At 33.5% G+C, this 13,483-nt stretch overlaps 2 protein-coding genes across 5 annotated transcripts in view; one reads left to right on the top strand and one right to left on the bottom strand.

Annotated features, from left to right (window-relative positions):
* The window catches only part of LOC135211880 (prostaglandin F synthase 2-like), a 28,199-nt gene that overhangs the window by 12,021 nt on the left and 2,695 nt on the right, over nucleotides 1–13,483 (top strand). For 2 of the 4 annotated variants that reach the window (XM_064245099.1, XM_064245098.1), the window contains exons 3-9: nucleotides 346–463; nucleotides 1,203–1,303; nucleotides 1,751–1,823; nucleotides 2,451–2,589; nucleotides 3,395–3,560; nucleotides 6,167–6,264; nucleotides 6,957–7,618. In XM_064245099.1, the coding sequence (XP_064101169.1) occupies nucleotides 346–463; nucleotides 1,203–1,303; nucleotides 1,751–1,823; nucleotides 2,451–2,589; nucleotides 3,395–3,560; nucleotides 6,167–6,264; nucleotides 6,957–7,002 (741 nt within the window). In that variant the 3' untranslated portion in view covers nucleotides 7,003–7,618. Of the gene's footprint in view, nucleotides 1–345; nucleotides 464–1,202; nucleotides 1,304–1,750; nucleotides 1,824–2,450; nucleotides 2,590–3,394; nucleotides 3,561–6,166; nucleotides 6,265–6,956; nucleotides 7,619–10,836; nucleotides 11,738–13,483 lie in introns of those variants that run through there. The other 2 variants (XR_010313768.1, XR_010313767.1) reach the window with 2 other exon arrangements.
* LOC135211881 (CD109 antigen-like) overlaps nucleotides 7,615–13,483 on the bottom strand; it is a 30,526-nt gene continuing 24,657 nt past the window's right edge. Inside the window, 7 exon segments of the mRNA XM_064245100.1 lie at nucleotides 7,615–9,583; nucleotides 10,433–10,544; nucleotides 11,082–11,283; nucleotides 11,787–11,983; nucleotides 12,222–12,386; nucleotides 12,544–12,782; nucleotides 13,139–13,272. Of these exon segments, the coding sequence (XP_064101170.1) occupies nucleotides 9,357–9,583; nucleotides 10,433–10,544; nucleotides 11,082–11,283; nucleotides 11,787–11,983; nucleotides 12,222–12,386; nucleotides 12,544–12,782; nucleotides 13,139–13,272 (1,276 nt within the window). The 3' untranslated portion in view covers nucleotides 7,615–9,356.

The raw sequence follows: 13,483 nt of genomic DNA, 5'->3' as shown, positions 1-13,483 counted from the left end.
TAACATATTAAAGTTTGCCATTAATGAATCATGAAGTAGTCTTTAGTACAAGTTGAAGGAGAGGAAAAATGGAGATGAAGTATACCAGTTAAAAATGGGAATCTGCTCATAAAATATTAGCCATTCCTTTTCAGTTTCTTCTTTACATGTCTTGAGGTATTTTAAATAATTATACTATTTATATGTAATACAAAAAATAATTACTTAAATAATATGCTAATTCATATTATGCTTATAAATGTAATTTAGCTTGTTGAGACAAGTAAAGAAAGACATATGTCAAGCAATAATGTGTAGCTGTGAAACAAAAATTCTTATAATTTTTTACATTTTATTTTTCCACAGTTGCCCATGGTTGCAAATCGAGCTGCTGATGTTGGTAGATTTCTTGACAAATCCCTAACAAATTTGCGGTTGTCGTATGTTGACCTCTTTTTGATTCATCATCCTGTTGGCATGAAAGGTAAGAGACAAATTTAGAATGAGCCTGGTGCTGAATTCAGGATTACGGATTCAAACTAAGCAGCTAGCTTTTGGTGTAGAGAGAGAGTGAATTGCAATGGAAGGAAACAATGTTGACTCTTCAGCATCGAGTATACAAATGTTACTGATGCTTGACTTTCATGACTACACCCGTCACTGAACAAATGAACGGAGAATCGGGATGAGTCTATGCTTTTGTGGTTGCCCTTTGTTCTTTATAATGCTCATGAATTGACAAAAAGAGGAGGAAGTCTTCTTGTGATTCTCTCAACTGTCTTCCAATATACCTACCTACCAATTTATCAGTTCTTGTAATAAGTCCAGAAAACATGAGAAATGGTTAATTACCACTGAAGGTCCAGACTATCTTGGAGGCGGACTTGGTCAGTTGAAAGTTTTCTTATTCTTAAACTGTCAAGTTTTTTATTGCTTAGGGTAGGCAGTTGTAAATTGGTGGATTTTTATGAAAAAATTTAAAGAAATCATCATTATTTTTGTCTTGGAAACCAACATTTTTCCATATTATTGCACTGATGCTTTGCATATACAGGAGATTATTCTTTAGTAAAATCATGGTATCTACGGAGATGTATAATTTTGTAAGGTAAAGTAGTAGATGTGAAATAATTATAGTCTGAGTTTATGAATCTTTCTACTTTCATTTCCTATAGAACAAGAATTATGTTACAGTGTATATTTAAGAATGTTTTACTTTTCAGGTAAAAATGACAGTGATATCTTTCCAAAAGATGAACTTGGCAACATGGTTTTTGACTTTGACACAGATTTAGAATCCCTTTATAAGGCAATGGAGAATCAGGTATAAATAATTTCATGTAGCTTTTGCTGTTCCCACAACTGGTTTATTAGTACTTATGAATTATCCACAAACAGTAAATCATTTAAATAATGACATACAGTAAAAGTCACTTCAGTTGCCTTAAAAGGGAGGTCTTTTTGCATAGCACTGTACTACATAGTATGTATCTTTAAATTCGTTAGGTCATCATTGAACAAGTCCTCTGAGGGAAGACCTTTGAGTATTTTTCTTACTTCTCAGTAACTATAATTAGATCATCACTTTCCCCTCCTCTCAGCCATTGGCACTTATTGGACACTTTTGTACTTTACCAGTGATTGCTAATGAAGTGGGATAGTTTTTTTTCATTATAAAAGAGATTGCATTTATAACCATATGAAAATTGTAATTGATTTAAGTGAAATGTCATGCAAGTAAAGTAATTATTCATTTTTTATGTATTGGTAGGTTGACAGTGGCAAGGCAAAGTCTATAGGACTTTCAAATTTTGACTGCAAGCAGGTGGAAAGGATTTTAAAAGGTATGGGAAAATATGAATAATTTTATCATTTAATCATATGTCAAATGTGGTCGAAGATGGAAAATTCAATCTTTGAAAATATATTTCCTTCTTGTGCACTAAATTTTAAGTTCACAGCTGAGTGTTTAACTGTTACTGTACACTGTTAAACATTTATTTTGTCAATATTTTCTCATGTTGACACTGTGTAGTACTTCAGTTTCTTTTCATGATTTTTATTACCTGAATATATATTGATTAATAACACCCATTATAATAATCATTTGCATCTATGCCCTTCAGAAATATAAGTTTCCCTCTTGATATTTTATGAATGCATTACCTACGGTAAAAGTAAGCTACATTATTTGGGATGAATCTTACCAACCATTAAATAAAGCATATATCTCTGCACCAGTCGGCAAGGAGATATAAGCTATAGTTAACAGCAGATAAGTTTCCAAATGATAAATATTATGTATTATTAAAATTTATATATTTTAAAATCATTCGTCCTTGGCGGTTAAATAGAACTCAGAACAAGGATGAGGAGACTTTTAGTGTGTAATTATTTTTTATTACCAAGCTTTTGATAATATAATTGAGCAACTTCCTGGATATATTTAACTTATTTTTTGTTCTCTGTAGTGTGCCGTATCATGCCAGCAAATCATCAGGTTGAATTGCATGCATATTATCAGCAGAGAAAGATGCGGGAATTCTGCAAGGAGCATGGTGTATCAATATGTGCTTATGCTCCATTGGGCGCTCCTTATAAGCCTCCAAGGTATGGAAAAAGTTAACTGAATCTGTCATGCATTTATTTTGTAAGGTTTTGTGCATATGAAGATATATTTTAAACTACAACGTGGTTCAAAGTCCAAGGGTATGTGCGTCACTTGTGCTTTTATGTTTGTGCTCCAAGTCTATACATTGTAATGCTTTTGCAGTTTAGAATAATTATATCTGTGATTTGTTCTTTTGTTTAATTTAGCACAAAATCCATTTTTAATGAGTCTCAAGTAGCAAGCTTTTTTTTGTAATCAGATTAGTTATATTGTAGCATGTCACACAATAGTAATTGCACCGGCTAGCAGGATTTGCGATTCCTGTGTCAAATACTTTAAGGTCTTTAAATTACTTGGTTTTTGCATGGTTTATCAATTACAGTCATATATGAATTGTGTACAACTATATGTCACCTCTCACTGAGGTAGAAATTCAAGGGAAGTAAGAGGTTTGTTCGTTACAGGAACTCATGAAAATTAAAAAATGCTTAGAAAATAAATACAAACTTTCTATTCTACTAAATGTGCTCTCCACTTGATTTTGTCTCTGCATCTACATCCACTCATTAAAGGAACCTATGCCAGTTATTAGTAGAGTGTACCTAGAAGAGAATGATGCTCACTAGGGAGGAAGATTCAGAGACTACTTTTTGCAATTAATGACTTTTTCCAGTGAACATCACCTTGTTCCTGACAGTATACATACTCTAAATAAAATAAGATGGTTGTATTTAATGAAACAGATTATTTAAGATTCTTATTTGCACAAGCTTGCAAAATTTTGTTGGTTTTTCTAATTCTCAGGGGTTTCAAGGAGGTTCCAGTCTTGCTAAAACATCCCACTGTAACTTCATTGGCTTCAGTCCATAACAAGACACCAGCACAGATAGTACTTCGGTTCCTCATACAGTTGGGTATCATAGTTATCCCAAAGTCATCAAGGCCTGAGAGAATACAGGAAAATTTCCAGGTGATTAATGCTTGTTTTTGCAGATTAACATCAAATGAATGGATGAATTAGTTGAACTAATTTTGATATTACATTACTGCTTTTGTTGTTTGTTTGGGTAACCAGTAATCCCATCACTGATTAATAAGCATTTGTTTGTGATTTTCACAAGCTGTGTCCCTGAACCAATTTATGTTTATATTAGTTTTATGACAAACTCCATTACTTTTACCAAGCCTCTTCATGCATCAGTATATTTAAATCCCAGACACACCATTCTTTAAAAAAAATAAAAAATAAATAAAGACCTGCTACTCATCGTAGGTTGATGCATGCATATCCCCTTCTTCCCCAGGAACCCTATGACAGGCAATTTTATCTCTCATTTAGCTGCCCATCTTCTACAGATGTATCTTACTTTAGCAAAATCCACGGTTCTTTGCAGTTAAGCCTCGCCCACTGTCACAACCATTCAATGGTTTGAGAAATTTGGTTAATCTGTGGTTCTTTTCATCTTCTTTAGTTTAGCAATGTTGTTTACTGATCTAAATTAATGTAATGTATTGAGAAACACTACTCTCTCATTCTACTATGTTGAACTTTCTGGGAGTTGTTGTAGAAATCTCCCGCCATCCACGAACTGGGAAGCCAGCATAAGCATGGGGTCTCCTTACTTGTAATTGATATACCATAATAAAGTACGTGAATGACCACCCTGTCTTCTTAGGACCTAAGTACTAAAGGACGAGAATGTAACAGTGGCGACGAGGAAGAACCCAGTGTACGAAGAGGTATGTCACAAATGAGGAGAGTTAGTGTACCAACGACAGCCGGCCGTATCTAGCCTAGCATACCAGTTTAGGCCTGGCCAACGTCCAGACTCCAGTATTCGAGTAGCCTGAATTCAGCTGTATTTGTTGGGGACTACCGAAGTTCCATACCCTGTCAGGAAGGATGGCAGCACAAGGAGACCGACAATTCCCTAGTTAACCCCGATCAGTTGAATTATCTTGTTGTCCTGGACTATTTTCGCATTGATGCAGGTTATGACGTTTGGATTATAGGCCTACCTTATATTCAGCTCTTTTATTGTGGTTTTTGTTGTGGTTATTCTTGTTTTGTTGTTGCTATTATGGTTCTTGTAGTGACTGAACACTTTTTCTGTGGTGACCAAACATTGCAAAATAAATGTAGACCTATTCATAAAAGACTAGTGTAAAGAATTATCTGCCCATTATTGTTAATTGAAATTTTGTAATAGAGATCTTATGAATATGTATAGTCTACACTAGAATATTCTCCTAACAACAAAGAGAGAGAGAGAGAACAAGTAATTTGCTGACATTTTTTGTGTCCAATAGGGTAATCTAAAAGAATGACTCCAAATCAAATGAATCATGGCCTACTTGCAGACTGGTTTGGGTACTCATACATGTCTTTTTCAGCTATCATTTATTTTTTACTTATTTTATTATGTATCTTATGATGCCTTCCTGCTATGGCCTTCATTTTCATAGAAATGCTAAAGCAGCCTTACATTTAATATGTTACCTCTTTCGTAAATATATTTTCTATTTAATTTATTGAGGGCAGTTCCATAGTTGTATGTAAGGCTGAAACAGCCCTATGATCAGTCTATGTCTGCCATTGGCTACATGCCTACAAGTTAAAGTTTTATTCTCTGTGGTATAAATGGCGTTGCAATAACTATGGCCACAGATGTATGTATATGTATATGTGTATACATGCTTATATGTGTACTTTCTACTGTGCATATACATTATATGTCGAGAAGTTGAAGCAGTTATGATAATTAAAAACTACTCTGCATATTTCTGACAGCTACGAGTAGAAAACTATTTTCAGTAAGAAATTATCGTGTAGGCCTGTGCCCTGTCATTGCCTTAAAGTGTAAGAATATGATGTTTAGGCCTATGCCCTGTCATTGTCTCAAAATGTAAGAATGTGATGTGTCAGCCCTATGCTATGTAATTGGCTCAAAATGTAGACAATTGACGTGTAGGCCTATGCCTTGTCATTGCCTCAAAATATAAGAAATTGACGTGTACGCCTATGCTGTCATTGCCTTAAAATATACGCATTTGATATGTAGGCCTAATCTTACAATGATATTAACATTGGACATGCAGGGTTCCTAATATCGGAACTGGCTGCATAAGTCTATGCTTCATTTCAATCAATGTCAGTGTGGCCAACACCAATAAAAAAAAAAGTAAGATCCTTATGTATTAAGGCTGCACATGATCAAAGAAAAAAAAAATGCACAGACAGAATGATCCAAGATTTTCATAATGATATATAACTTAATATATGTTTTATTGGCGATATCAATTGCATACTCAACTCCGGGAACTCAAATCTGTGATATCATCATTCATGCAGCGATGCACAGAGCTCAACATTACCGAATGGAGTCAAATCAGTATTGGTTAATCATATGGACTTAATTCGTGTGATGTCATTCCCCTTTCAAGAGCTAGCCAATCATGCCTTGCAGTGGGTGGCAGAGTCGTGATTTTGCTGTAGGCATACTGTACTATATTTGCACGTATGAATTCCTTAACTTATTATCTTGTGTAACTTATGGCACTTTTATGTCTCCACAGGTTTTTGATTTTGAGTTAACTTCACTAGAAATGGCTTCACTTGAAGAGCTTGATCAAGGAGTCCATGGCCGCCTTTTTGACTTCCAAGTCTTTCAAGGGTAAGGGATGACCCCGAGTTCTTGTTTTCTATTTATAAGATTTTGAATCAAAATCTCATTTAGTATTTTGGAAAAAGTGGAACTGTTCAATATTACTTCATATAATGAAGTTATTTGATCAAGAAAAGGACGTTGAAAAGAGGAATGTAGTACTGAATCTATAGTTATAATAGATACAAACCATTTCTGTGGATGCAATGTAGTCTTGCATTATAAATTTTGTTTTTCAATATTATGTGAAATAGACTAATGCTTTAATAGCCTTAAACTTTCTTTTTTCTGAAGTATTACCCTCATGTCCATGTTTACTGAAGAAAGATTCTTTAATTATCCAGAAAACTGAAGTTTTGATCATCTGCATTTAGTAATAGTATTAGGTCTATATTAGTAATTGTATTTTTCTAATTGTAATCAAGATTTATATTTTGTCATTAAGAGGAAGCCCTTCATGCTTTCTTTTTGGCTTAGAAGCACGACCATCAGCACTAGTACATATTATGATGCTCTGTGGCCTTAAAGCATTACAAGGGCTTTCAAATGCAAATACATTGGTAAACTGGTAATGGATGCAAATTAGTACTGTTTACTTGTGGATTTTTCTGTTTCAATTATTTTTTAGGAAGCTGTAAACATATTTTAACTATGAATGAGGAAACTTCTTTACTCTATTGAATATATTACTTTATTTTCAGTATTGATAAGCATCCAGAGTATACATTTGGCACTCAGTCAAGGTGAGCTGAATACTACATATGCTATGAAAGGACTGGAAAAAGGGTAGTGCCAGAGCATTAAGCAAGAAAACGTAAGGAAATTTGGATTTTTTATCATTTCCATCTCTAGCGATTGTATTTGTTTTTCTAACATTTTAATTTAGTAACTTTTCATAATACAGTACTGATCATATAATGCATGTTTCCTGGCTAGAGTAAGTTAGTTATCTTTTGAAAATTTTAGATTAAAACCATGAATTTGTTTCTTTAAAGTTGTTTCTTATTTATACCATTAAAATAATTGTGAAGTTTTTTCATATAAGCCCACTGTTTGCCACAAACCTGTCAGTCTTAATTAACAATATAATGGGTAGTTGTTTTATTATGGGTAGTTGTTTTACCACACAATATGATTGGGCAGATCCCAGGTGTCAAGAGTTCTCATTTGATTTTTAAAGTTATCCAAACTTTCCAAGATTAATTTGTCATGGGTGATCTTGATTGATTGGTTTTAAAATCCTGTAGGGGCAGACTGCTATAAAAAAAAAAAAACCATCACCTTACTTGTAGCTTTTGTTGTGTAGGAACAACTCTGTATTAGTATATAATCAAGTATCAGGATTAAAAAAACTTAAAGGTTTTTCTAAGTTTATTAGAAAACTTTCATGAAAAAACTTTTATTAAGTTTATTAAAAAACTTTCATGAAACATTTTACAGCATACAAACATCTATGCATTTGGCAAGTCAGTGTAACATTGAAAAGTAGTAGTCGCCAGACATTCATTATCCAGTTACTATGAGTCTAATACACCCAAATATACCATTCTCAAAATTCTTAAGATTCAGGAATCTGCTAAATTGTTTTTAAAAAAATGATTAAGATGAACAACTGAAAATCCTGCCGCCTTAAATTTCTCTCTGAAAACACTATGGTTGGTACGTCTAAGGGTCTTCGTATACTTTTACATTACACTGTTTAAGAATTAAAACCTTTGTAGTTTGCATAGACTGCTTGTATCAAATCCTGTTTTCAGTTTTCAATGCTTAATTACAGAAGTTCTCTATCACACTGATACAAAAAAAATGTCAAGAAATGTACAAACACTGTAAGAAACATATTATCAGTTAACGCACTGTAAAAAACATACTATCAGTTAACTCTTAATATAAAAATAGCTCCAACATTAATACTAGCTATACAATGAATCATCACATTAAGTCAACCACAAATACCATAAAAACTTTACACCTAGATATAAAGGTACATTGAATATTAATTCAACTGGACGGATTTATGTAAAAACACATTAGAATAATTATATTCTACAGGACAGATCTGAATAAAAACAAATATATACAGTTGCAGATTTAAGGTAAAAGGCAAAAGAAATATCCAGTTTCAAGTTCAGAAATAACCTACCATGGATAATAGAAATTTAAATTACTTCACTCAGGAAAAATACAGATGTATCTGGGACAGTGGAAATTTACCTTCAAAACAACAGCTAAAAGCTCAACACTGTCCACTTCACAGGAGACAGCTGAGTTCAGGCTTACATCAAAATAGAAATTCATGAAACTTAAGGAACATATTGCAAAACTTTTTCTAATACACAAATAAAAAGACAGCAGGCTCTCTTACTGGATGTAACTTACAGAAATAATTAAACCCTGATGGTGTAATTTAAGCACGGGCAGACACACACCTCCGTAAATATAAATGCTCAATGCTTCAAATTTTAGCAATTTCAAATGTAAATATAACTACATCAATAATATTGTACCTAAAGTACTCTTCAAAAGTGAAAAATAGTATCCCTATACATGTCATATCAAATAACCAGTAACTACTGTGCATTAAGTAACAGATTAGTCTATGAAAATTAAAATAATCATTTATAATCCAAAACTTTCACCAATTCATACATTTGATAAATGCTTACATTTCAAAAACATATCTAGAGAATGTAATACCTTCTGATAATAATAACTGGACAACAGTTATAAGTGAAACTGCTGCTATTAATAACTGTACAACAATAAAGTGAAACACTGCTGGTATTTTGAGTATATCATCGATATTTCATACTCAAGCAACAATAATTCAAGGAGAGAATTATTAAATTAGTTTCTCAAAACCATGTTAATTAAAACAACATATAACTCAGGGTAATGGTACATGTTAATGTAAGGCACTTGGTGATGACAATTTATTCCATTTCATTATTAGTGATGACAATTTATTCCAATTCAGAATTTTTTATTTTCTAGACTAAAAGAACTTGCATGTTCTATTTAACTTGTCTTTGGCCTGATATGAGAATTTCAGCTACACAAAGGCAAGCCTCTTAGGACTGCTATACATACTATCCCAACTGCTAGCATACTCTACGAGACCTGCTAAAAATTCTTAAAGAAATATAGGAGCTGATACTCTGGTATATGTACACCACTGCAGATGTGGAAAAGAGAATCATGAGGTGAGGTATGTTCACAGATGGTGCCGAGCTGTAAATTGGACAATAAGGACACTGATAGGAACCACAGACTTCACAGATGTCAAGTGTGTTTACAGTGGAGTTCATCATCACCATTTGGAAACGTTCTGAAATAATCCACAAGAAACTGATCAGTTACAAATAATGCATAAGAAACAGAGCAATTACAAGGATGAAATTTAAATACAAAAGTTTTAATAACCACTAATAAGTATCTTTCTGTATTTAATTCACATGGTACAGGGAAAGAACCATAAAGTACTGTTCTACGAATTCTTCTTATATTTTGTATAAATCTCTAAAAACCTACCAAAAATTTTTATAAATTTAATATTCAGTTTTAACAAACTGAATATCATTTACTATTGTAAAATGTTAAGGAAATAATTTAACCAGAACAATAAGTTGAAACTAATGGCTTTAATATGGCTGGGCCAAGGGCACTTTAAACTTTATAATAAGATTACTTTTTATTTAGTTGAGCATACAATATTAAAAGCTTTTCTGGCACTGTGCTATGCTTTACTAAAGACAAACTCTTTTAACCCCACTAATAGGTCCAAGGAATGCAGAAAAATGCAAACTATGGTAAAACTTTGCAAAGCTCGTGCTTGGTTAACCTATAACCTTCACCTACCCTAACAATTTACTTTTTGTATGCTTTCCGAGCAAACAGCAGTCAAGGAAACTGTTGTACAAAACAAGTAAATCTGAGTAAGAAAATGTGACTTGGTGGTCTGGTTAAACCAATTTTTAAAAAAAATTTTAATATTGGTCACTCTTAGCCAATTCAATTATAAAAGTGAGTTATGGCACAGTGAGATCTTAAAAGAATGAAGTTCTTTGGACATAAATGATAAAGGGTGAGCAGCAATTAGTGGGAAAAGAAGTCAGTATGAAAATCTGCTCACTATTTCCGTTATAGCACTGGAGATCTTTCCACAATACTCTGAAACTCACCTGGTGATACTGTTCGTATATGGTTGCCATACGGACTTTAGTCAAGTTTGCCACAGGATACCAACGCCTCATCTGATACTTAAAGCACCACGACTCGTTGGAAGGAACCTGTAATAAAATCAGAAACACTTATTGAGTTTCTGTGTAACCAAGTGTAGTATGTAGCATATTTCTCACTGAACTGCAGAATAATTATAGTAGAAATTCTAATTCCCCACTCAATATACTTCGTTTAATCAATATAATCAATATCCACATAAGATGAAAGTATGCCCCCAGTTTCTCGGCCAGTTTGTATGTAGCTGAGCTTAGAACTTCCACTTTCTTATTCAATTTTCTTGTTGTCTCTTACATTTAAGGTGCAGTTATGCTCATTTAATTTTTTCCTTTTTCATTACAGCCAATTTTGTTGCATGTCTGTGCCATTCAGTGTATGCAATGTGATACACCAAGTACTGAACTGAATAATCCTATCTTTGTATAGGAAGTGGTCAAATTTTACCAAGGATTGTTATAATTCAAACTCTTATAAGTCTTTGAACTCACTTATCAAGAGGATAACATAAGTTAATGGATACATGAAAGAATTAAAAGGAACTGGTCCTACCCAAACTAAGTTGAATACAAAAAAATAAATATACATACATAATCAAAGAACCACACGGTTTTCTTTGCGAAAGTGTCTCCATGACCACCAATCACATCTCTGATGGACGGGAAGCTACCCGACTTGCGGGCATTGTGGATACTTCTTTCTAAATCAAGCTGGAAGGCCACATATCCTGTCGGGACTTCAACTTCAATAACAGTGGCAGAGCTTTGAGGAGATTCTTGTACATTGATCCACCTGTCAAGAAAAAACATGATCAAGTTGCAGTTGCAGCACATCCTTCAAACAATGGAATTTCAACTACTCTACAATCTATGATATTCTCCCATGCAAATAAACTGGTAATCTGAGGAAATATTGCAAAGAAACTCCATTGATCACCTTATGGTTATAAATATGACCTAAGTACACTGTACTACAATAAAACACTACATCTTATGTTTTATACAAGAATTTTGACTAAAAGAAAAAAAAAAAAAAAAAAAGTCCTGTAATTAATTTTTATATCAAACAAAATACATTTCAATGGCCCTGTAAATTTTACTCTGTGTGGATAAGGCAGATTATGCAGTAATCACTTGCCCTATTTACTAACAACAAAAAAAACTTAGAAACTTCAATTGCATTGCAGCTATGATATCTTCCTACTTTTGAATTCTATTTTTTTTATATTGACATTCCCATTTATAATGCCTTAACTTTCTACATCACTGGATTGAGTATAACTGGTCAAAACGCACCTTGCACAAATGCTGACAACACAGATAGACTTGTTACCAAATTTACTGTATCGTTCATCGACCATCAGATCAAATGCATCTACTGGAGGCTGTTTCTTCAAGTCAGTCCAATCAATGCCATACCCAACATCAAGCTGCAGGATAGCCTGGCCAGCTCCATTTGCTACTACATTGACCAGCCCCCATACATTTGTTATCTGCAGTAAACAACATACAGTTCAAATGTATGTACAAAAAAGACAAATTCACTTCCATGGCAGACATTACTTTCAATAATTGATCTCAAAGTCAACCAAGAAATGGTGGCCAAGTACCTTAGACATTATAATAGACAAACATCTTAATCTTGATGTAATTCCAGTAATCATTAGTCTAGTCTCCATAATGACAAAATATGAGCATGAAACAATAGCCAACACCAACAAAAGACCTTACCGGAATAATATTCAGTTTTGAAATACTTGAATTTGAAATTATCACTGAATGAGCAGCTCGGCCTTCCTCTCCAGTAGCCTCTACAGTCACTTTCATGTCTGTGATATCTCGCAGACGTGCGCGATATGAGTACTCTGTCAAAGCCTGCATTGCAACAATTGTATCCTACAAAATGCAAAATAGATTAAATTTTAATAAATTCAAATTGCATATTGTGACATACTATGCACATAATATAATGTTCCAAAAAGACTTTTTCCATTCAATAAAAATAAAAACAAGCAGCAGACATCCTGTTACACAACTTCAGAATTCTACTCACTACAGTCGAGATGAAACCTCCATCATGCATTCGCATGGCATTTAACCACTCCACAATTCGTTCTTGAATTATATCAACACCATTACGAATAAGGTAAACCAGCAAACCGTATGAAGTTGCCTCCACAGCATGTGCATCCCACTTTTCTTCAAACTTGGGCTGCAGCAAGTTCCGCTGGTTATTTTCATATACACGTCTGTTAGTCTTAATAGGTTCTCTTGACCAATATACAAGACCATCTGAAAAAAAATAAAGGACCTTTACCATGATTATCTCCAAAAGAAAATTTATACTGGTTGAGTTTCTGATAAGATTATCAAAGAATTCTGGAAATAAACAGCCTGAGAGAACTATGTAGTGACTTTCTCATTCAACCCTTTGAAGTATAGTTAAATTTATTGGGAACATTGAAAGTTGCTTCACCACAAACACTCATTTTCTTGCAAAAAATAACCAAGTAGTTCTGCTGAACTTCTCAATGAAGATAACTCTCATAGGATTGGTCTTCAAGATAAAAGTTCTGGCAATGGAAAACCATACAATTTCAAGCAATATTCTATGCCTTAATCCTCTTTTGATACCACAATTTACTTACTCTCTTCCCGTTTTAATCGATCAAGTAAATTAAATGCTTCTTCCTTCTCTATTGAATCTGCCTCAGACAGTGCATAGGCAACAATAGCAACCTCATAAGGATCACGAAGTGCTTTCAGTTCTCGTTCTAAATACCTGTAGAAGATAGAGATGACTTGAAACCTCATATAAGTCGTGGTGGACAGTAGTTTCCATAAATAAGCAAAAAGAACCTACTCACTGTTAATAAACCATGTTATTGATTTCTGCTCTGGCAATTTCAGTGAAATGTTTATTTTATTACAGTAGTTTCCATAAATAAGCAAGAAGAACCTACTCACAGTTAATAAACAATGTTAATGATGTC

This window comes from Macrobrachium nipponense, chromosome 40 (assembly GCF_015104395.2).
Source record: "Macrobrachium nipponense isolate FS-2020 chromosome 40, ASM1510439v2, whole genome shotgun sequence".
NCBI classification, from domain to species: domain Eukaryota; kingdom Metazoa; phylum Arthropoda; class Malacostraca; order Decapoda; family Palaemonidae; genus Macrobrachium; species Macrobrachium nipponense.
Note: the sequence above shows the minus strand (reverse complement) of the source record. Positions and strands in the feature narration are given on the sequence as shown.